Below are 24,118 nucleotides of genomic sequence, written 5' to 3'. Positions count from 1 at the left end.
GGGTGGAAAAAAAATGGTGTAATTGAGACTGAATGCCTGGAGAAAACGATAAATACACTTAGCCATTTTTAGTCTGCACTACTTTCTTTTTCTGTAATATCACAGCAGATGCCCAGAGGAAGATACTGATCTTTTGCCTTTAAGATTTAAATAATACTATACAAGTTGTGTATTACTTCTGTATGCCACGAGGCCACTGTGCCCCAGGAGTGAAACAAAATCAGCTGTAGAAGTGTAGCTGTAGTTAAGAACTGTCACCACCCATCAGTGATAAGACTGATAGCACGTAGCAAGCAAGACTGTCAGTTTTCTTAAAATTGAACTTTGAAAATAGCAGTATATTTTTCCATGAACTTATGAAGATGAGCGGTAATTACAACTGCTGCCACACCTGAAGCAATTCTGTTAAATGGCATTTTGCTGCCATGCAAGCTTGAAAACAAAAGCCATGTTTATTTGAGAATGAAGCTGTTAAGTACCTGTAAAGATTAGCAATCCAAAGGTTAGTTGCACTTCTGACTCGGGCATTAGTGATAAAAATTCCAGATTTCAGCTGTTTGAGGGTAACATATAATAATAGCACAAGCCTTACTAGCATTCTTTGTAGCACACAGTCTGTCACCGTCAGACCCTTTGGCAGATACTTTCTCCCTTGGGCAGAAAGTGGAAGTAATCCCAAAGAAACGCACAGCTATCGTACGTGCCCACGTCAATGGGAAACACTGCGCAAATGTACTCTGCATCTCCCTTAGCAGAAACCTGTAGCTGTAACTCGCCAAGGGTGCTGACTTCAGGGGCCATACGAGGTCATCTCTGGAAAAATGCCACATCAGTTCAGCAAGTGCCATTACATCATTATTTCCATGGCTCTGGAAATTAAGGATAACACAGATTACATTAGGATGAAGCAGTCCGAGCCTCTTGATTCAAGATCTGATTTTGTTTTTTGAATACACAAAATCAGTTTGTACCAGGTGTCTGGTACAAACATGGAAGTACACTGAGCTACCAACTTCTTTCTAGAAACAAAACTGCTCACGTGAGTCTGAGCTGGAAGGGCAGCTGGGGTGAGGGACAGCCTGTATGGCAGCAGGCTGCCTCTTGCAGTGCTCAGAGAACACTGCCCCTCTCTCGCTTCCAGGTTTTCCGACTTGGTGTCTGACTCATGGATCTCAAAACAGTGAGCCTGGGCACCAGCCCAGCGCACACACAGCTGCTGCCATTACCAAAGGAAGAGCAGGCTTGCTGGTGACCTGGTCCTCTACTTTGGTTCAACAGGTTTCCTTTGAAAAACTTGGTCCTGGCAGGCTGGAAGATTAGTTTACCTTAGTCTTGACTATTTTGCTTTGCCATATACAGCGCAATGAGACAGGCTGTACCTAAGGATTGGGAATAGGCAGCTTTGAAAATATCACAAGCTTTTCTCATTGTAAATATTACAGCTGATGTGAGAATTTCCCATCCCAGTAGAACTGACCATCTCCATTTCACTGCTACTGCTTGGAAGTGAGGAATTGCTGGCAGTACGCACTTGCAAACCTCTGCTGTAATGTGCAGTGAGAGCTGTAAATTCCTGCGTTAGATGCTGCTTTCGAGGTTCCTTTGGCAGCAGCTGAAATCAACTGCATCTCACCCCAGCAGAGAGATCTGCAGGATGGATGGAAACCTGTGGAGGATGGTTGCCCATTTCCCATATTGCAGATGCAATGGTTTGCAGAGCCCTCAACACTTGAGGCTCTCACTGCATTTCACGTTCTCCAGCTACAAAAGAACAAAAAAGGGCACAGGATTGTGGCAATCAAGGCTTCCGCTGGTTGCCTTATATATAAATGTCCCTACACTCTATATTGCCTATATCCCAAGTGTCCAGGTATTTTAAGACAGAACAGCAGTACACCCCTCTCTGCTGGCAGTGTGCTGCAATGACAAGAAATCTGATAAAAATTGCTAAAATCCCAGTTCCCGAACCAGCCAACAGATGAGAGCTGGCCAGGGTGCAAGTCCTTTGAGACACTGTGCAGGGACAAGGCCAAGTCTGTGCTAGAAACAGCTCAGCAGATACAGCACTGCTGAGAATATGTCAGTGGGTCCTTCCATCACCTTCAACAGTCTTTCCTGATGTCCCAACTCGATCCTTTAAACTGAATTCTTTAAAATTCCAACAGGCAATAAACAACGTTAAATCACTATAACTAGTAGCAACTACTGAAGCACCTTTCAAAACTTAATAAAATTTCATGAGCTACCTAATTTCATGCTAGACTTCCAACAAGTCAATGTTTGTGCTTTAAAAAAAAAAAAAAAAATAAAAAAGGTACTCTAACAGCACTATTCAAACTAACCTGCCTAGCTGGTCTTTGAGAGCAGCCAAATACATTGTTATGACTGTAAAAAAAGCAGTACTTGGCATCTGTGTAAGTCTGTAACAGTAAAAAGTAGATGTGGAAGTTGCAGAGATTTGTTCTGCAACTCAATGCTCACCTCTACAAACAACCTCTTGAAGAGCTTCATTCTTCTGTTGATCCTATGAGCCTAACTTTTCATATCAAAAATAGCATTAAGCAGCACACACAAACTTTGGGAAGTTTCTACAAATGGAGCAAGGCAAACTGGGTTGGCTTTTTGGATTTTGAGAAAAAAATTTCCACATCTTTTCCCAATTACATTCCTATTCCTAAAAAGGAAAATTCGGTGGCACCACAGTTACCCTGCCTGGGATGGACCTGTATAAAAATCTAGCAGCATCACTTCTGATTAACACAACAAGCAGTTGTGCCATGAACAGTCAGAACTTCAGGCTCTTCCCTGCAGATCCCTGTTCCTGCCCGGTTTTAACATGACCTCTGCTACAAATGCACTCCCTCCAGGAGTTCAAACTCATCGTGGACAGTATAGGTCCTCAGACTGTGGGAAAAAGTAGTCTACAGGTTTTCGTCACCAAGTTTGGTTCAAAAGAAAACAAGCAAACCAAATAAAAAACAAACAAACAAAACCCCATAAAACAACCCAAAAAAAACCTAGACCATACAGTTCCTTTGGGCCAAGACATGAACATGTAGACCTGGAGCTTGAAATGGCAGCCTATTTTCATACCGCTGTGTGTGCCGGGCATTGCACTGCTGTGGTCTTAAGAGTTTGAGAAATACGGGATTAAGGGGTTTTCTGGAAAGAGAAACCTAAGAGAAGGATTAAGAGCTGCTCTGTTTCTGATGTACAAAAGGAATGGTCAAATCTGTAACTTTCCATAGTACTTAAGCTTCGAAAAAAGGCAGATTCATAGTATTAGAAACCATGTCTTCTATCTTCCAAGACTGCTACAAGGTAGATCTTAGTGGGTTATGCAGGCTCAGAATCCAAATCACCCTTGGAGAGCAGAGATAAGCATGTATTTCTACAACCCATGTGCTCAGCATTTGCAAAGGCTTTGTAACACTGGCACTTACCAGCAACCAAAATAAATTTAGTAAACTTTCTTCACCTAAAGTACATAATCTCTAGGTAAACCATTGTGGCAGGAATTATGGCAGCCATCAAAAACAAACTGAATGTAACACAAATGGAGACACTATGTTTTATTAATACTCTTCCAGATTACATTTCTATTCCTAAAAAGAAAAATCAGGAATATATCTAAACCTAAGAATTCCATTAGTGCTCAGTCCTGGGAACAGAACATGGTTAAGTTGGACCACTTCATTACTTTCTGTATACATTAATATTTAATAAAAAAAAAATAAAAAAAATTCAAATAATACTAGCTCCAGCCAGATTGCATATTGAACACAGTAGGTTGTTAATCACCCCACATCAATTTCCTGATAAAAATCCCTGATTAAGAAGTTTTCCCTCTAAATTAAGTTTATAACATTCTCTGTTGGTTGGCTCAGCCACTGGATGGCATAGGAACTGCTCCCAGTTTCTTGTTGCTTAGATTATCCAGCCTCAGGTGCACCATGGAACCACCATCTTTGGAGGTGGGAGCCAGCAGTTTTCTCCTTAACACAGTCTGCCTCAAGAGTCTTGAAGAATGAGCTCTTGAAAAAACAGGAAAGGTGGTTCTGTGTGTTGAAGGAAGAGGAATTCTCAATACTTTAGAGAGTAGATCCTTGAACTCAGCTGAGCCAGGTCCAGCAAGTGAGAAAACCACCCAAATCCCACCATGGGAGCAGGCACCACAGCACAAAAAAACTAGACAATAAGCAGATCTCCACTGCATCCATAAATGCATCAGTCCCATGAATCATCCGCTATAAAAAGTTCAGTGTCTCATCTTCAGCACTTGTTTAATTAGAATTCTGTACATTATATACAAAAATGCACAAGGATAGCTGCTTGATGCTTCCAATCCTTGTTCCTTTACAGCAATGAAAAATTTTAAAAACCAGAGTCTGGACTTATAAATAGTGCAGAAAATGCAAATGCTAAGAAGACAATGCCTCCTATGATTGTCACTGAAAAGAAAACACAAAATAAGAAATTAGTTATCAAAAAGTAATTCTCTTCCATGACATATTACAGACTTCTTTTTAATGTCTGATTCTCAAATAACCTTACTTAAAAATTCATGCTACAAGCAGTGGATGTTGTTTCTAGATCAGTATTGAGATGCCCATATGCCAACCCACCGTCTAACTGCATCTCCAAGAATATATTCTGGCCCACAGAAGGAAGCTTTGTTTTACTCATTACTTGAGCCACTATAAAACTAGGTTAACACCTGCTGTTGAGTATTTGGCTGTATGGCAGAAAATAGGATAAAATATTCTCATGCCAGACCAAGCCATCAAATAGGACTGACATATAATTAGCATTTTTTGCACATTTTAGGCAACTGTATTGAAAGAAAAGGTATCAAAAACATTAACTGCTTGCAATGGCCACGACCTGCTAAAGGGTGGGACAGAATTCTGGGAAAGCACCACTGTATATGTTCCCTGAATCTTTAAACAAAGTAACATGCTAGAAGGATCTTTGTTTTAGTCGAAGGCTACTCCTGTGGATCAAGATCCACACTGTGCTTAGAGCATACAAAACCATTGTTAGATTAGCATTTTGTCACCGATTTCCTTGGCAAACAAACACAACAGAGTGCATGTTTCACTTTTAGCTGTGAAGTTGTTTTTTTACCACCTCTGCAACTACAGAACAAATATTCTGAATGAACATATATAGGAAACGGCTTCACAGGATTATTCTTGGGAGCAAGAAATCTCACCACATCATAGAACTGACAGTGGAAGCAAGCTACAACCTAAGCTAAGGAAAAACAAACAACCCAACCTTACTGGTCCTGCCTGTTGCAGTTAGCAAGTACGATAAAGAAAACATTTATGCCACACAGAGTAGCTTTTGTGGCTTTTAAATGGCTGGTGTAAGTCATTAGAATGCATTTCTCTTGCTGACCTGATGGTCTAGATGCAGAATTGCAACAGAATTTCTATTATCCACTGTCAAACAATAAATACTGACCATTTAAAATAGTGTATTTCCTTCCTCTAGTCTCCCAAAAGGAGTAGCTAATAGTGAAGCAAAATGAGGTGGGATGTAAGACAGACTCAGAAAAAAATCTCCAAATAATCCAAAACAAACCACCAGTTTTTGTGGGTTTTCCAGAAGTTTTGAGAAGCACTGTTCCCAAGCATGAACAGCACAAACATTACCAGCATTAAATTTTTTTGGTTGGAGTTAGTTTTCACTTACCAGTCCTAACAGAAATTTTTTGTGCTATCATTCTCCCTCCAATAACTGCTAAACCAGTGCATAGGCAATGTCCCACTGTTCCTCCTACTGCCACACCATAGGGGTCCTAAGGGGGGGAAAAAAAGCACAAAGGGATAAATCCGCACTGTTGAAAACCCACTAGTCCTACAACAACCTCAGAGCAGTGCTGGTTCTCTGGTTGCAGACTGCCAAGCATGTACTGTCTGGAGATTCCTCTGCTCTGCTGTCCAGCACTGTCTTAAAGACTAGTGATAGTGAACATCAGCTGATGAAACAGACTTAAATCCAGCCTAAGATAGGAGCATACAACATTTTTCAGCCAAGCAACATCTTTAAGTTTTTAATTATAGATCCAGAAATTGCTCTGCTGTAGGTAAACCAATAAGCAACCTCTAGAGGGAAGGTGACAGCTGTTGAGAAACACAATATACATCAGCTGGAAGAATACCAACCTATCTATAGAGAGAGAAGTAAGTCCTTGAACTGCAAACGAAAGCTTTCAGCAGCTAAAACATTCCAAGTTCTTTGCCCTGCTTCACCCACTTGTGCTCCACACTCTGCCCTGCTCTGTCATCCGAAGAGGAAAGCATGAAAGACCTGAAGTCCAGAGGATAATAAATTATTTTATAATCTCCTGTCAACAACAGCTTTTCACATCACTGAATAACATGCAGCTCCTCAATGTGTGAACAACTGTACTACACAAAGAGGTTTCTCAGGTCTCCTTAGAAATTACAGAGTTAAAGACAGCGTATGTCCCCTGCTCATCTCTGTGTGACACTTTTAGTTCCAACAGGAAAAAAAAAGCTGCTGCCATCACCTGAGGAATGCATGAAATATCAAAGAGGCAAACAGCAAAACCGTCTAAGAAATTCTGTGGTTTGAAGACCACACAAAGAACCAACACCACAAGACAGTGAGAGAAGGTGGCGAGCACCAAGCAGTCAGCAGGTTGGAAAGCAAGAAGTGCAGGAAGAAGCAGGGCTGGGCCAGCAGAACAAACAGGACCCAGAATATATCAAGAATATATCAGGAACAGATATCCAGAGTCCCTGGATATCCCTACAGCCAGCAATTACCTATACAGCCCTCTCTAGCAGAAGGTGGATCTCATCCCTCCACTCCATCCACCATAATTATTCACTGATTTTGAAAGGCAGTATTAAGTTACCTTCAATTCATTTTTTGTTTGGTAGCACTCTTACGAACATTTCATATTCTACAAGTACAGCCCACAGGTTTTAACTACAATGCTCAGCACTGCACAAACCAGACTAAAGATTCTGACAGACACTTCCTAAGGGGACACTTAGGAAATTCAAACCAGAAGTCAACAATCGCCTGTAAAAGATGGGCTTAAGCAACTTGCCTAGCAAATTGGACAGAGGCTGTAGTGCTTCATTTTTTCCCAAGAACAATGAGATCACCCTCTCCTGCTGTTAGCTCTAAACATCTTCCCTACACTGTAACAGAGACAAGAGGTTCCTGCAGGTTACAGCCTCCTTCATTACACAGCCCTGATTTATCCCTAGGGAAGTTCTGAAAGTGCACCTAAAAGGAGCATGAGTCCTAGGGAAAAAAATGTAAATTATCTCAATGCATGAAAGAGCACAGGCAAGCTACTTATGTTTATTAAAAGCTTGACTACAAGCCTTCATCTTCAAGTATAATACAGTTATATACACTCTAATCACCACAATGAATATAATTTAATTTACAGCATTACTTAGTGCCCAGCAGTTTCGGGTTTATTGCCCTTCTATACACTGTACTATATTAACTCATATTTTAACAAGAGGTATCTGAGGAGGTATCTAACAATTTAAAGCTTGATGGAATGGAAGTATCTTTTAAAGTTACCCAGTTAAAACTGAATGACCACAAAGAGAAAAAAAACATCTCTTCTGTAACATCTCTCAACACTATAACATAACCCAATTGAATGCAGCTCCATAATACAAAGCAGATGTCTCCAGAAATGCCAGTGCAGTCCCAACCGTGTAACAGTAGTTTTAATACTACACAGAGCTGCAGTGCATTTACTGTCAGGTCTTGACACAAACTACATAAGGCACATCAAGGCAGCAGGTGTGAATCTGATACCTCCTGCAAGAGCATTTTGTCTCTTACCCCTCAATGGGCAACCCGAAGAAAGCAAAAGAACAGCAGGGATTCTGAACACTCACCTCTCTGGCAGCCAAGACTATGGTTGTTAATTGGGAACGATCGCCCCATTCTGCTAAAAATGTTAAAGTGAAAGCTTGAACAAAGATTGGCGAAATAAAGTGTAGCCACTTCTTCTGAGGTATAGTGGTGCCTGGCCCAGATTCCACATCTCCTGGTCCATTTAACAGTTTAGTTCTCTGAAGCTGTGGAGGTCAAGGGAAAAAAAAAACCAAAACAAGAAATAACCATAAAATTAAAAATGTCATCTAAACAACCCAAATGAAACACTTAACAATAAAGCTACACATTTAGTTTCTAGAATGTTATTAACCCACTGCCTGTTGCATTATCAACATAATTATACAGTCATCATTACAAAAAAAAATAGCTAAGTATATGCACACATGTATGTATGTGGAAATATACACACATACATATAGTTATAATCAGCTCTAATCTCTGATTATTGTCCATCTTGTACTGCTTACAAATAAAATCTCTGACCACAAAAAGAAATAGAAGTAGAGCCGAGAATAAACTCTTGGTGTCCTCTCTGCTAGTAATGCATTAAAAACACGTCAAAAACACCCATGCTAAGCGGAAGATCCCTTCTCTCCTAAGAAGCCAGGCTTGCCACAGGACTGGAATCACCTGCTGAAAGAGCCTCCAGGGGCCACTTCCATCTTATCTACCACACATTTTCTGTGTCAGTTTATCAGTCACACAGCTGAACACCACAAATATGACAGTGCTGCTCCGCAGCTTCACATCTATAATTCTTCCACCAACTGTAACTAACAGCAATTTTATGACTTACTTCCTCATCTTTTTTTTTAATTTCTGCTTGAACTTCCTCCAGCTCTTCCTGACCCTCATCTGGACTCATTTTCAAGCCTTCCCGAAGCATTCGGATGCCAAAGATTGCAAACAGTGCTGTTGACACATAGTATGTGTACACACGAGGAATAACCGTGGTGGCATAGCCAAACAAAACTGAAAAGAAAACACATGCATCACTTAAAAAAATAACCATGAGGATCATAATTGTTTTTCCCACATCTAAGAACTGCTTGCTAGCAAAGTCTGCAATCCAAATATCCACTGAAAAATAAATATTTCATCTTTTGTTACTTTTGTATAATTTTATAAGTTTTTGGAAAATAACATGCTAGAATCTCCAACCATTTCTGGTCATGCCAGAGACTGAAGTCCACAACGACACAGACAATGCACTCCAGCCAATGTTGAGGTGCTGCTGCTCCTGAGAGCCAGCCCAAACAACATTATCTTTCCATCAAGGTCTGTGCAAGTCCCGCCTTTCTCCATGCACACCGTGAAACTACCATCTGTAATCGTGTTAGGTTAGTCATAGTGTACCCCAGTTAATTCCACTTACATGCTGGATAGCATCTCTTTCCAATCATTTCATTTATCACATAAAGTTAGAATAAGATTTTCAATGAGGTAAATCTACCAGGCATATCTACAAATCATCCAGCTGGGTGAATCCATGTCTGTCTTGCTTTGCCAAGTGCACATTACTACTCCCTTGTCCCCCATATTCCCCACATAACACACAGTGTGACTAACTTTGATCTTTATTTCAAAGGCAGATCCCACTTACAGACTGTAAAGCAACCTTCACAGTGTCTTTTAGAGGTAACTAAGCCAAAACTAGTTCTTAAATAAGAAATATGTATCCAGGACAAAGTACTTTGTTTTCACAAAGTAAGGCTGTTTAGCATTTTTTTGACAGAAAAAGGCCCACATAAATGGGAAGAAATAAAAAGTCTACACCTTACATTCAAGGTTGCTTGGACCATGCACTCACAAGTGTTTCTGCTACTTTATTCCACGTGCAATTAGCTAAAAAGAAGCATATTACCATGTGTGCTTTTTTATGCACATCTTTAGTTGAAAAATGCACTCAGAAGTTACTACATGATCTAGAAATAATTCTGCACTGCCACTACCAGAAGTAAGAATGAGACCAGAATTAAAGAGCCTTATTACTCATAAACACAGCACATACATATACAAATAGCAGTACTATTTGCAAAGCTAAATAAACTCCTTTAAAAAGACTGAAAATACTGCAGTAAAACAATGCAAGAAAGCTAGACAAAAAAGCTATCCTTTTCTTAGCATTTCTTACATATATAAGCATAGACACAGTGAAATAATCAGAACTGTAAGACAGCTTATTTTGTCAAGCACACTTTGAAAAACTAAGGGATAAAAGCAGAAAAGCTTTTTATGAAAAAGCATTAAGAAAGATTTGAAGAAAAAATTTGTATAGGAAAAGAGAACTATAATGGGCAGAAGAAATGACACAGAATGCAAGTGGAAACTGCTCTAACTACAACTGCAATAATCGCAGCAATGTACACAGCAACAGCTACGCACCCAAAAACCATTCACAGAAACACTTGCCAAGCAGCCTGCACCAGTGAACTGGCTGTCTCCAGCGTGTACAAACCAACCACCACTATTTCAAGTGTTTCTGAAATGGGTATGGCTAGAAATGAGCACACAGACAAACTCCGTGCTGCCTCTGAGGTACCTGAAGGCTGCTCCATTTTACAATCACATCTACAGGTTCCTCAAGTGCCACCTGATACCTTACTTCCCATTCCCTCCCCTCCGTCTTCCACTTACGCAGTTCCCAGCACAAATCCAAACAGCTATGTGTGCAGGAATACAAGGCAGATGAGGAAAATGTGTCATCATACAAAGAATCTTTTGCCTTAGGAGGAAAGACAGAAGCCACTCCCACATTCCCTTTAGGCACACTAATTTTATAGGAGTGGGGAAAAAAAAAAGTAAACCAGTCCAAAAATCAAAGGAAGTGCTTAGGCTCTCCATGTCATTCCTCTTCCTTAAACTGCAGTCGAAGCCTAGAGGCTTTGTCAGTCCCTGTACTGTCAAAGACTTCATTTGAGAAAACAGCCTAAATACTCGAGCTCAGATTCCATGCTCCACAGGAAAAGCTTCACACTCTCCTCAAAACTGAAAACTGCATATACTTAGTACCTGCACTCCAATTAATTTTTTTTGATAAATACATACCCATCACTTCTTAAGAGATAAAACAAAACGGAGTAAAGCAGAGTGCTAACCTGATAAACATGTCATCAGTCCCAGGGCAAGCATAGCACCAGCCAGTACAGTCAGGCGGTTGTAGCGCATGGCCATGATGGCCGCGATGAAGAAGGTCTTGTCCCCCAGTTCCGACACGATGATGACCGAAATAGCAGCCACAAAGGCATGAATAAAGCCCAAGTTAGTCTTGTCACCTGACTCTTCACTGACAATGTGGACTGGAGCAACTAGCGAGGAGCCCTTCTGTAAAGGGGGAAGAGAAAAACACAAAACAAATCCTGCTTGTCAATTAGGCTTGAATGCTTAGTACACAGAAATAAAAAGCCTTGTATTTCTCCTGTCATACCATCCTGTGACATTTTAAGCAGGTAAGACCTTTCATGCTCATTGATGATCATTAACTAGTTCCTGGCTGACGCCCACCTCAAATTGTCAGTTAGGCACTAGACAAGAGGATCAGATCTTGCTGATTATTAAAACACTACTTCACCATGCACGCTATTACCAGAGCATGAGAACCACCACAACAACAAAACATGGTCAGCTCAGGTCTAATACTGCCTTCTTTAAAATCCCTACATATTTTATGACCTTAACCTTGAACAGTTTTCTGATATAAATAAGTGCTTCAAAATGAAACTAGGTGACTATGATACCTTAGGAAGAAAAGAAGCCCATGCAAAAATGGTCAGGATAATTTTCTTCCCTTGCAAAATCTTTGCATCTCAGACGCATTAAATTTTTATGGAGTCACAGAATGGGTTGGGTTGGACAGGACCTTAGCAATCATCTAGTTTTAAGACCCCTGCAATGAGCAGGAACATTTTTCACTAGACCAGACTGCTCAGAGCTCCATCCAAGCTGGCCTTGAACACTTCCAGGGATGGGGCACCCACAATTTTGCTGGGCAACCAGTACCAGTGCCTAACCCCTCTCACATGAAGGAATTTCTTCTTAATATCTAGCCTACGTTTATCCTTTTTCCATTTGAGTCAAAGTCAAATTTTGTGCCAGTTTTCATTAGCTTCTTTTGCACTTGCTCTATGTTTGTTGAAAACTTAACTTTAAGACACCCCAGTGGTGAAACCAGACCAGCACACTCCAGTTCCCACTCACTCACCAAAGTGTTTACTTCTACACACAGTAAGGTATCTATGATCAAAAGCAAGGCCCAAGATCTCTATACCAACGTTCACATCCCTGACCAGGGATGGCTGAGAAAGCTTGTCCCAGCACATCCACTAGCAGAGACAGCCCGCAGCGTGTTTTGACATGACGGCTTCCCAGCACTCCGCTTTCAGCAGTGCTCCAAGTTTTCTGGTGTTGGTACTTAGCTCCCACGCTGTGTGTGACACACTCTGACTTCCCAGAGCTCCTTCACCTTTTGCAGCTCCCTATGTTTTCTGATTTAGGTCTGTGACACCCGGCGTACTCGACGTGCTACACTAAGCCACATGTCAGTAATTTTTCCACCCCTCTGTGTAATCAGTGGAACTAGAATCCCCTCACCGAGAGCACTGTTTAGTAAGTTTAAGGAATTGATATTAATTGTTGAGAGAAAAAAACCTGGCAGCTTTGGAGTAGCAACAAAGCCTGCTTTCAGCTGCTTCTGCGGGGGAAGAGAGCACTGACCCCTTTCCCATGTCGGACACAGACGTCCCTCTTTTAGCAGAAAAACAGGAAGATGCGGTGGCCCTGTAGCTCTCCTTTTTTTCTGCTAAAAGCGGGGAATTTCGGAGCCCGACGGCCTCCGGAAGGCGCAGCGCGGCGCCGGCCGAGCGCTGCCGCGGGGGGCACAGCGCGGGCAGCCGGCGCGGCCCGTCCCCGCCTCACCTCGGCCCGCGGCTCCGCTCCCTGCGCCGCCGGCGGTGGCGGCGGCTCCTTCTTCCTGCCGGGCTCTTCCTCGGGAGCGGCGCGGAGCCGCGCCGGGGCCGCCAGCAGCAGCGCGGCCGCCAGGAGCAGCGCGGCGGCCCGCGGGAGCGGCGGCGGCAGCGGGGACCCCATGGCGGCCGAGCGCGGGGCCCGGGGGCGGCGCGAGCCCCGGTTGGGGGCGACGCGTCACCGCCCGCGCCGCGGCCCCGCCCGCCCCGCCGCGGCCGCTTCCCGCCGCCCGCCCACGGCCCGCCCCCACACGGCCCGCCGCTGCCTGCCGGACTGCCTCGCCGCGCTGGGCAAGACCCCGGCCAGGGCTGCCGCCCCCTCCTCCGGCTCCTGCCGTCCCGAGGGCGACGGGCGAAGGTGGCTGTGCGGCGTTCCCGGGGAGCTGGGCGGGTCCAAGCGCGTCCCTTCCCGTTCGGAGTTGCTCGCGGGCAGGGAAAGGGCGCAGCGGGAGGGACGAGGAGCGGCAGAATATCCGCGTAGGAAGGGCCCGGACACGTCTCGGTTCCGTTGATGCGCAAGTGCTCGGCAGCTCTTCGTGTAGGGGTGACCCGTGCGCCCCGAGCACGGAATCCCAGAACGGGTCGGGCCGGGAGCGACCGCGGCGGTCATCCCGACCCCAAGCAGGGCCATCCCAGAGCACACGGCACAGGGCCGTGTCCGGCAGTTCCCGAGTGTCTGTGAGGGAGACTCCACAACCTCTCTGGGAGATTGTCCCAGTGCTCAGCCACATGCACAGTAAAGAAGTTCTTCCTCGTATTCAGGTGGAACTTATTGTGTATCAGTTTCTGCCCACTGCCTCTCGTCCCGTTGGTTGGTACCACCAAACAGAGCCCGAATCCATCCTCTTGGCACCATCCCTCCCTTTAGATAGTTGTAGACATTGATGAGTTCCCCTCTCAGTCTCTCCTTGAGGCTGAACAGGTCCAGCTCCCTCAGCCTTTCCTCACAAGAGAGATGCTCCAATCCCTTAATCATCTCTCTTGCCCTCCACTGGAACTGCTCCAGGAGCTCCATGTCTCTCCTGCCCTGAGGAGCCCAGAACTGCACACTGCACTCCTGATGATGCTCTCCCTGGGAAGCCCAGGATAGCCATGTGCCCCAATGCTCTCCCCAGAGCAAGGACAGGAATGTGTTTCCTGAGGAGCAGTTTAGGAAACAGGACAAGAACACCATTTAAACAGAAGATGTTTGGACACAGGCTCAAGGAGCCTCTCGAGAACCACTTAAAAAGTTATACAGAGAGATGCAGTTCCAAAACATGACTGCTGATGTTCCATGGTGAATTGAAACTACAAGAGTGTTGATGGAAGAGAGGGATGTGACAGCCAAGAGAGGCACAACATTTTGTGTAAAGTGATTGCTCATGTTTTTCAAATCAGCCAAATTTTGAGAAACCATACAAAATGGAAACAGTGTAATAAGCTTTTAATTAGGCAATTCATAAGATATACTTCAGTGTATAAAAATACTTCTTGTATACAAAATAATGTGTGCATGTAAGTAGACAACATGCTGAAACACCAGCACCCACATAACTTCATCACACAAACTGATCATTGACACCAGTATCATGAGAAGCACCAAAATACTAAACAGTTAAGTGCATAAAATGTCTCTGTGCAGAGTGACATCATCTCCCCAAAAAAGAATTTCTTTGCAATGCTTGTCAGGTACTGCTTTCTGTGTGTGCTCTGCTTAGGCAGTTCATTATAGCTGTTTAAAAGCCAGTGTAGTCGTGGTCATCATGATCCTGCACAGCTGTCCCCTCTTAACACACGAGGGATTCCAATAACCCACAATGAAAACAACAGAACCACAACAAAGAACATTAATTTTCTGCAAATTCTCTTCTACTGTCTTTTTAGTCAGAGAACCTTCTGCTATTTTCCCAGTTTAGGGATAAAGTGGTCTTCATCAATGAACAAAACCACTTTGGTGCAGAAGAGATAAACAGACCCATTTGCTGCATTATCTCCACTGCTGAGCATGAGTCACTCCACCACTGCAGCTTTCTCTATCGCTTTTCATGCTTATAGTTGTAAAGCAGTGGCTGGTTTTCATTGTCACCAGGGAAGCACAGAAAGATACACAATTTGCCTCCCTCTGAAGTGACTCAAAGAAAAGAGACTTGGAAATAAATATGCTTAAATATTACTCAAGACATGAAATAGAGTAGTTCAAATTATTCCCTCCTTTCAGTAGTTTTCACATATATGAATTTGGACTTGCTGCACAACAGCAAGTGTTTTATGCATAAGATAAAACTATAAAAGAGAAAAGATACAATTAGGATCTCTCCACTTTGAATCAAGGTCTTCAGGAAACCTTTTTTTAGCTTGCATGATATGCAGAGACCTTACACTTCCTCACAAATTGGTTACATGAATGGTACTGTCATTAAAACTACGAGCTTTTGAGGTAGAATTAGAGAAAGTGTGCAGCTTTACCTTGGTTTTAATAAACTATTAATCTCTTATACTCCAAGTTTGCATGAAAATACTTTAGGAAAAAAATATCTAAAAAACAAGTGGTATAAATGCTTTTCGATGCTTTGGGTAGGAGCTAAAGTTTTTCTGATAAAACTCATGACACAAAACAGCAGCCAGTGCCTGGTTAAAAAGAACATACATCACTACACACCACCACGTCACATTGTGAATTCCAAGTGTGATGGCCATAGAAACATATATGAGGAGCTCTGCAAAATAATGAGGGCAAGAAACGCTTTCAAACCAGTCTCCGAAAGGCACGCTGTGGCTCAGACTTACAACCTTTCCTGCAAGCAAACAGAAAGAAATTAATTGGGAAGATGCATTAAACAAACTCTTCGCCTCACAATTACAGAACAATATGCTTATTAATCATCATCATCCACCTCCATCTGATCTGGCAGCTTTGCACTTAATGAAATAAGATGCCACCTCTGGCTGTGCAAACACAGAGTACAGAAACCATGTCTATCCTTAAGATGTTAGAAGATAGAGCTTAATTTTAAATTTTACAGAACTATATATACAGACATACCATACCCTCTCCCCCCAGTTTAGCCATCCAAACAGCCTCATTTAATCTACACACTACAGGAACTGAGAAACACTCATGTTTAAGGTATTAGAAGCTACAGAAGCCTAAAAAACCACCAAAGTAAATAGGTGACTGAAATGAAACATCTTACCTGATCTGCTTTTTCTAAGATTAGCTAGAATTGCAAGGCATCTATGTTGGTGAAGAGAGGCCCAAATGTACATCATAACTCCTATAATGTGATACCAGCAGATCTGCACAGAAAGCTTTTTTCCTGAATGAAACATGTTGTATTAATACACAACCAGGAAGTGATTTCCTAAGTATCATCCCAAAACACTATATACAGTTTTTTCAAATGTTACTGTCTTACAAAATTCTAGTAGTGAGCCTCTGATTCCTTGAAAGATGCTTTTAAATCCTGCTTCATTTAAGTGCTCAGCTAGTAGCTCATTTCTCTTGACTGCTGTATACTAAAATACCTAGTTATTAATCCAGCAGCTTGAAATACAGTGTGATGTACAACGATACATAATTGGTAGTCTAAGACCTCCATATTCAGCACTGTTTGTAATTATTGTTATCCTGTTTAAACATGTTATGGCTCAGGTCAACATGCAAGCACACAGTTCTCTTCCTCACCGTGATATACATGCATACACACACCTACATATCACCCCCTGCCCAACATGGCTCAAAGTGCTTAAAAACTTCACCAAACTTGGTAATGACTGCCTCACAAAAATTACTCACAGGAGGAATGTTACAGCCAGCTGATGGTTCATCTATGCAGGGGATTTAGCAGCTCAGTTGTCAGACCCAATGGAATGTATTGGCAGAAACAAGTCATATAATACAAATTTTTCATATATTAATGGAAACATTACAGTACCAAGGGAAAGAAGACACTGCCTGAGTCAAGGCAGAGCAGTGGCAACTTCTCCATGGAAAAAAAAGCAGGTGGCTGAGACAGCCTTGCAGATTCACCTTGCAGGAAAGCTTACAACAAAAGAACTCCAGTTTGAGAACTGAAGTTTTGTAGGGGCATTTGAGAACTGATATCTATTACTGTCCTTCACAAAGCATATGATCTATATTCTTTCAGCAAATAGCCCTGAAGATTAAGATGAAAGTGTGTCCCTGTCTGTGCTTGTGTATAATGCTGGCTGACTGTATGATATACTGAAATGTAATGACTTTGAGCTATGCCAGGAAGTACTTTTATGTCGCATCAGTTAACACACTTCTCAAACAACCAGCCCTCTATGAAACCATTTGCCACAATGGAAACAAATGAGAGCAAAACTGCATCTTTGATGATAACTAAGCGGGCACTTACCATTCCTGACATTAGTAGGCACTTGACACAGCACAGTTGAGCCAACAGCAATGTAGTAACCAAGTCCAAAGCAATACTGCACGATATGGATGACACCACTGGAAAACACGCTGGTCCAGAGGCATTCTGCAAGTCTTCGACAGCTATGCAGCCAAAGGAGCAAGAGAACCAGGAGTGCAGAGAAGTGCTCACTATCTGCTTGCAGATAAAAACCAGCAACTTTGATACAGAAAGGAACAATTTAACCCTGACAGTTTTAAGTTTTCAAAAAAACCTGTTGTTCCCTCTTCTCACAGTAGAATTTTACCATCATTTTAAATTAACTGGGAAAAATATTTGTTCAGGTGAGGTACTGCTGACCAGAGAAAGATTTCTTCCAGAAGGTGCTAGTGGCCCTTTCTTTTAAAAGGACTGCTGAAAGCCATCATATCTATAAATTAGAAATATTTCTATCTTCAAAGGTACTTGGTGTACCAGGAAAGTCAGTTGGAGCGTAGTTGAAAAGCAATCAATGAAGTAGCACTTAGATATAAATTCAGCACAGCGTTGGTAATACAGTTTTTTAATATTTATATGGCTATGTTATAATATCTGGAGTACTTACCCATGTCCTTGCTCTGAGAATCTCTGCCAAGAGCATGGTGCATGTCCCGAATCCATAATGGAAGTGACTCTCCAAGGAACTCAGCTCGAAAAAGACAGATCAGCAGAAAACCATTCCAGAGCACAGAAACCACATAAAAGTGAGTAAACCATCTGTGGGAACAAAGAAAAGGTTTTTCATTAATGTCCTCATCATTCCTTGGAACTGTAGCTGTAGGACATGCTTGTCTGATGGTGAATACATTCCATTTTGGTGCTCACATCAAATGTCCAAGTAGAGAACTCAGGACTTCAGTGGGACCAAGTAGGAATAACCTTAACACATTTTACTTCAGTGAAATGTTGCCTGAAATAACCTCTAACTTAGCTTACCTTACAAACCATAGCTGCACTAAAGAGGAAACAGTGTAATCCACACATTGCAAAAGTATTCCTCAAGGTTTACAAATAATCATGGCATACATCATATTTTCTTTATAATTTGCACCAGTCAAAGCACATCCAGGTTCGTTTTCTGCTTATTTCCAAGCTGCTCTATCCTCACAGCACTCCCACTTTTCTCAGTTGCAGTGGGTGCATTACATGACATGTTAAAGTTCATTAAAGGAACCCAGAAGGAATTACCCTGTTCTGCATTAAAATGTCTTGTCCTTCTGCAAATTCAAGGTCTGCAACAATCATATAGAAAAAAAGCAGCGACCATCAACACTGCTGGATGATTACAAGGCAAGACCACACGTTTGGGTTTTTTTAAGAAAACAAAGAACCTCCCAAGCCCATAAAACACTTATAAAAGCATACTGTGCGTTACCAAAATGCAGGACATGACAGTCAAGGTGGGTAACTGGTCTGAGTTAAACAGCCTACAGCTGTTTACAATATCCAGCAATATACTGCTGTTTACAATCCAGCTCAAACTAGTTGATCCAGTATTTCCTTTTGCTTTTAAAATTAAAAGTCCTTCTGGCAGTGAAGAAAAATCAGGACTTCTGGAAACATTTGCAAAGAGATAAAATATGTCCCATGGGAAGATGCTGATGGCCTTGGCAATGTAACTACAGATACAAAACCAGGATATAACTGTATAGTCAAGGGAAGACCATATTTCTGTTGAACATGCAAACTCTTCTCTTGGGGCAGTGATGGGGTACAACCCTCTTAGTGAAACCAGTGAAAGTGACCCCGCCCAGAGCAGCTCAGGCATCTCTCAAGAGCACAAAAGAGATCAAGTCAGAATCACATCAGCAGGGAGCATCCCTGCATGCTCCAGAGCATCTGCACATTAGCAGCTGGCTTTCCCTATACATTATGACTTCTCTTCAGTTCCTTCTCCTACCAAGCAGAAATTGCAACATCCCGTCAGCTGATTTGCAACAGCAGAACTAAAATTTAACCCTTCTCCCTCACTTTTCTAAGACAAACAGAATTTGCATATTGATAAAAACTCACCATCACCTCCAAGTTTCAAGCTCTTTCCCTGCAGTCCTGTTACTCAGTTGACTCATATCATGTGCCAGGGAACTTTCTCCACATATTGATTTTTGCTACCAGCACACAAACATACCCTGGCAACTTAAAAGAGACACACCCTTTGAGCTTTCAGCAATCCAAATTACACTGGGCATATATCTGACCTACAGATCAAACCAGCACTGCAGTAAGTACACATGCCATCCCTCCTCAGGGAGAAGAATTTTCACTATTTGCCGAACCAACCTGAAATGCAACAAAACATTTTACAAGACAGAATGCCAAAGTGAAAAACAAGTCCAGTCTAGTGAAAACACAATGCTTGTCTGGAAAACAAGACATGGATGAAAAGAATAGTAAACACCTCAGTAGCTACCTTCAAGATCTTCTCTATTCCTTCATGTACAAGTGTACTGATTAAGCACCAGAATTGCTTTGTAGATGTTGAGACCTTGAGACCAATTCCCTGAAAAAGCACATTCTACAGATACCAATCTCCCTAAGAAGGGGTATTGGGAAACTTCTGTTGGAGAAAGGTCAACTCAAACATGAAACTGCAGTACACAGTGATTAAGAAAAAGCCTTTATGAATCCTTATTTTCACTCAGGGTACTGCACATTCTAAACACATCCCTGGGTATTTTCTGTATCATACCAGATAACCAAGATACTACATTACAAACTTTCCATGAATAACACACTGTGTCACAAAACTTTTTTTTCCCAACATTTTATTTAAAATCTTTGTATATAAAATGTGTCAGAGGTTGTTACAATAGGGGAGATGAGATTTTCAGGCTAAGTAGCCTCCCAGTCCTGTCCTGCTGGCCTTGCAAGAGCCTGTCTGGCCTATGCTCAAGTCAAAGACTAGTTCAAGTCATAAATCCCAGCGGATTAAGAAGGAAGAAATCCCACGATATATAAAACCAGAAACATATAAAAAGCTGTGAATGGAAGGGGGGGAAGATGCACCTCCTTTAATAGTTTCACTAAACATCTATTTAATTTCATTGAAATTAAATTTAATAATGAAATCTATTAAAGTAGATTTCATTAAACATCCAAACATATACAAGTATTTAATTTTGTCTCATCAAACATCTGTTAAGATGGATTTGAATAACGCAGTGGTTCTTTTGCCCTATCAGAGACTGTTCATGCAAGGTCTAGACTGCTGTGTTCCCATGCTGTTATTGGCCACATTTCAAAAAGAAACCTTGAAGGGAGAAGACAACGATTGAGAATTGGTGTAAGACAGTCAACCTGCAGCATATTTGCACAGCCACAGTTACTCAGGATTCCACGTTCCCAGGTGCCTGACCTGAGTCTTGCGGAGGTTTGTTTTAGAGACCTTTTGCGATTCAAGGGATTAGGCTTTTGTTCCCATTTGGAACACACGGATTCTGTCCGATCGCTAGCATTCTCTACGCTCCTCGGTTCCCCATCTGCAGAACCAGAGTAACACTCTGCCGCACAGCTGAGCCCAAGCCTAAGATACAAACCCCGCCGTGCTCTCTGCGGGCGCTGCCCAGCGCCGCGACCTCCGGCTGCGGTAACCGAGGCACTCACGGGCCCGCCGCTCACCTCTTGGGCACCTGCAGGAGCCGCAGCCAGCCCGGGAGCTGCCCGCTCCCGCGCTTCGTCTTCCCGTAGCGAATGAGGTCCTGAAAGAGGCCGGAGATCACCAGGCCCACGCCCCCGGCCCGCGGCGCCGGGGCCCGCCGGAGCAGCAGCAGCAGCAGCAGCGCCGTCAGGAAGGCGGCAGCCAGCAGGGACCAGGCGGTGGCCAGCGCCGCCAGCATCGCCCCGGCCCCGCTCCGCTCCCGGCCCCGCCCCGGCCCCGCCCCGCCGGCCGAGCTGTGCCTTCCGCTTCCCGTTCTCGGGAAAAGCCGGGCCCCGGGAGCCAGCGGCACTGCGGCAGCCTGTGTGCTGTGTGTGCTGTCTCTGCAGCTGCGCCCCGCGATGTTGTGTGCCTGGGCCTCAGCTAAGGCTGAACGCCGTTCCCCGCGGTAGTCTCCTGGAAAAGCTGGCTGCCCACGGCTTGGACAGGTGTAGCGGGCCCAGAGAGTGATGGTGAATGGTGCTGCATCCAGCTGGTCTCCAGTGGTGTTCCCCAAGGCTCAGCATTAAGCACAGTCCTGTTTTTATTGTTGATCTGTATGAGACAGTCGAGTGTACCATCAGTAAATTCGTGGATAACGTCAAGTGGGTGATAGATCTGATCTGCTGGTGGTCAGGAAGGCTCTGCAGAGGGATCTGGACAGGCTGGATCGATGGGCTAAGATCAGTATTGTGAGGTTCAACAAGGCCAAGTGCTGGGTGCAGTGCTTGGGTCCCAACAATCCCCTGCAGTGCTGCAGTCTGGGGGAAGAGGGGCTGGAAAGCTGTCCAGCAGAGAAGGACCTGGGGGTGCTGGTGACAGCAGCTGAACATGAGCCAGCAGTGCCCAGGTGGCCAAGAAGGCCAGTGGCATCCTGGCCTGTGTCAGCAATAGTGTGGCCAGCAGGAGCAGGGCAGGGATTGTCCCCCCTCAAAACTCAGCACTGGTGAGGCTGTGTTCAGTTCTGGGCCATTGAGGACATTGAGGTGCAAATTTTATATATTACCGATATACCTTACTAAGCAGAGGTATAAACCCTGCCTAGATTATTTTGAGATATGACTACTTTAATCAATCCTATCAGCGAATCCTTCAAAGCCGCACATGCACTCCTGAAGCACTCATGACGTCAATAGCATTGTTTTGGGGAAAAATCATTGAAGTTCACATTTCCTGCTAAAATGTGTCGGTAGCTCTCTAGTTCTATCTGCATGACAAGTTATAATAAATATGTTTAATTCAATCTCATTTATGTCAATGCTTCGCGCTCAGTCTAATTCTCTTGTCAATTCTGTAAAACTGAAACCTAAGTTCAAGGATTTCATGGCCAAATGGTTTTGGTAATTAGCAGGAGATGAATATATTAGGCAGGTGGGTGTAAATCTTTGGGGAGTGAGAGGAAGGAGCTGACTATGTGTGGGTAATCCCCCAGCTGGTGAGAGTAGGGGAAAGAGAGCATGTCCAGTGGTGCTGGGCAGGAGGTGGGGTGTCACCATTCCTACTTCCCAGCCCTGCAGCCGGGTAGCTCAGCCAGCAGCTGCTTTGCTTTGCTTATCTCTGTGTTCCACAAGGCCACGTTTCCAAAGTGTTGCTGTGATGACTGGCTCCAGCAGAGCAGGGCATGTGTTAGCAGGGAGCAGCCATGCCTGCTTTGCAAGCAGTGATGGCACAGGAACTGTCTGTGACAGCCTGCAGGTCACAGCTGCAAAGTGCTTCTGCAGGTCCTGACTTGAGGCACCCTGTCCTCTTCTGCATCACACTCCTCTCAGCTGGACGTTGTCCACTCTTGCAGTGTGTCTGTCTAAAACACAGCATATGTACCTCTTTCTTTTCAGCTTCATCTCCTTTGTGAAACAAAAAGGAGACACCTTGCACTCTTGTCTCTGCAGTCTGCTCCTTTTATGGCTTCCACAAGACAGATAAGACAGGAGGCAGCAATGGCCTGGCCTATAAAGCAAATCCTTCCTGTGTCTGAACAGCAACCTTCTAAAGCTTGAAATAGCTTTGTTCATCGATTTTGGTGGCCAGTGTAGTTGCCATTTTCATGAAATCATAGTCTAAAGACTCCTGGCTGGGTGTATGGCATGGCTCTGCAACAGACTGAGTGGATCTTTGGCTTCCACTGCACTCAAGATACATTTTTCTGTAGAGTTTGGGCTTTGGGGATGTTTGTAAAGTGAAGGATAAGGAATGTGGCTGTTACAGTGCCCATGAGACAGTGAAGGCCAGAGTGCCTACAGGTGTACTGCTGGGGAATAGATCTGGTGTATGACAGCAGGACTCCAGCAGGACAGTTCCATATACCCAAAGACATGCAGTGCATCTTGCCATGTTCCTGTTTAGGGTGGCAGGTACTCAACTTTCTGGCACTTCAATAATCTTCCATATTTATCCGGCCCAGAACCTTGGAGGTATAGCTGTCATGGAGATCAGTGAACTACCAAATATTTAATATAAAATAACTCTTTCATGAGCTAAGCTTTTAGGAATGAAGACCAGGAATCTTCTATGTGTGGGTATGAGTGTATGAGGCACTAATTCTATATGGCAAGCTGTGTTGGCAGCCGTGGTGTGTTGACTGCAGTGTTACTAGCAGCCAAGCCAGGCAAAGAGGGATTTAGTAGGTATGATCCAACACTTGTTCTGCACTCTACAAGGACACAAAGGTGGGAAGGGAGAGAATTAGTGTTTGAGAAAACTGCAGCCATAACAGGTAGAACAGGTATATTTTAATATTCTATCAGCTTCAGCACAGCTGCCATATGGGATTTCCTATGGGGCAAATATGAGCCACAGCATGACTGTTGTGCCTGTGGACCAACCCGTGGTTCATGTGCAGAAGCTTAAAGGAAAGTGCTGTGGTGCACAATGTTTTGATCAACACCTACTCAGAAATTACTTTAATGTACTATGAAAGGGTCACAGAGCTCACCCGTCAGCAACTCTTCCCCAAGCTCCACAGTGTCCCTGCAAGTTATTGTCACTGCTGTAATCATGGTAAAACCTACAGGTTGTAGGTGGCAGATTTAATGATGAAAGAATTATAACAATTTAGGTTTATGCTTGAATCCTTCCTTTGCTTGTGAATGCTGGCCCTTATCCTGCTCTAGTGCAGAGCAGATTTAAGTTACACAGGAAGATGCTAGACTTCAGATGGATCATTTGGAAAAGCTGGTGGTGTACGGAGGGCTGTGACCATATATTGTGTGCTT

General features: G+C 43.4%; 2 protein-coding genes across 4 annotated transcripts; both read right to left on the bottom strand.

Moving 5' to 3' along the window:
- Positions 1 to 3,555: 3,555 nt before the first annotated feature.
- Positions 3,556 to 12,993, bottom strand: TMEM165 (transmembrane protein 165). Its single transcript, XM_005518013.2, has 6 exons — positions 12,823 to 12,993; positions 11,007 to 11,232; positions 8,705 to 8,880; positions 7,908 to 8,090; positions 5,701 to 5,806; positions 3,556 to 4,451 (listed from the first exon to the last, which is right to left on the bottom strand). The coding sequence occupies exons 1-6, from the start codon at positions 12,991 to 12,993 to the stop codon at positions 4,375 to 4,377; spliced, it is 939 nt and encodes a 312-aa protein (XP_005518070.1). The 3' UTR covers positions 3,556 to 4,374.
- Positions 12,994 to 14,299: 1,306 nt separating this feature from the next.
- Positions 14,300 to 21,117, bottom strand: SRD5A3 (steroid 5 alpha-reductase 3). Of its 3 annotated transcripts, none has more exons than XM_005517710.3 (5): positions 20,891 to 21,117; positions 17,838 to 17,989; positions 17,234 to 17,428; positions 16,046 to 16,168; positions 14,300 to 15,646 (listed from the first exon to the last, which is right to left on the bottom strand). In XM_005517710.3, exons 1-5 carry the CDS (start codon positions 21,106 to 21,108, stop codon positions 15,387 to 15,389), a joined length of 948 nt encoding a protein of 315 aa, XP_005517767.2. In that variant the 5' UTR covers positions 21,109 to 21,117; the 3' UTR covers positions 14,300 to 15,386. The 3 variants fall into 3 exon arrangements, with proteins under 3 accessions (XP_005517767.2, XP_087912663.1, XP_087912664.1); XM_088056537.1 differs by having other exon boundaries at positions 17,234 to 17,452; positions 20,891 to 21,108; XM_088056538.1 differs by having other exon boundaries at positions 17,234 to 17,431; positions 20,891 to 21,108.
- Positions 21,118 to 24,118: the final 3,001 nt, after the last annotated feature.

The sequence above is a fragment of the Pseudopodoces humilis genome, chromosome 6 (assembly GCF_049639895.1).
Source record: "Pseudopodoces humilis isolate 2021_Gansu_Grassland_sample_001 chromosome 6, ASM4963989v1, whole genome shotgun sequence".
In the NCBI taxonomy this organism is placed as follows: domain Eukaryota; kingdom Metazoa; phylum Chordata; class Aves; order Passeriformes; family Paridae; genus Pseudopodoces; species Pseudopodoces humilis.
Note: the sequence above shows the minus strand (reverse complement) of the source record. Positions and strands in the feature narration are given on the sequence as shown.

Bases quoted from the DNA above. Each gene is read 5' to 3' on its own strand.
- TMEM165 (XM_005518013.2), bottom strand. From the start codon at position 12,993: ATGGGGTCCCCGCTGCCGCCGCCGCTCCCGCGGGCCGCCGCGCTGCTC. The intron at 8,091-8,704 runs GTAAGTCATAAA...TGACCTCCACAG, and splicing joins TTAAAAAAAAAGATGAGGAA to CTTCAGAGAACTAAACTGTT. The intron at 5,807-7,907 runs GTGAGTGTTCAG...TCCCCCCCTTAG, and splicing joins TAGTCTTGGCTGCCAGAGAG to GACCCCTATGGTGTGGCAGT.
- SRD5A3 (XM_088056537.1), bottom strand. From the start codon at position 21,108: ATGCTGGCGGCGCTGGCCACCGCCTGGTCCCTGCTGGCTGCCGCCTTC. The intron at 17,453-17,837 runs GTAAGTACTCCA...TCTGTATCAAAG, and splicing joins TTCTCAGAGCAAGGACATGG to TTGCTGGTTTTTATCTGCAA. The intron at 16,169-17,233 runs GTAAGTGCCCGC...TGTTTCATTCAG, and splicing joins GCCTACTAATGTCAGGAATG to GAAAAAAGCTTTCTGTGCAG.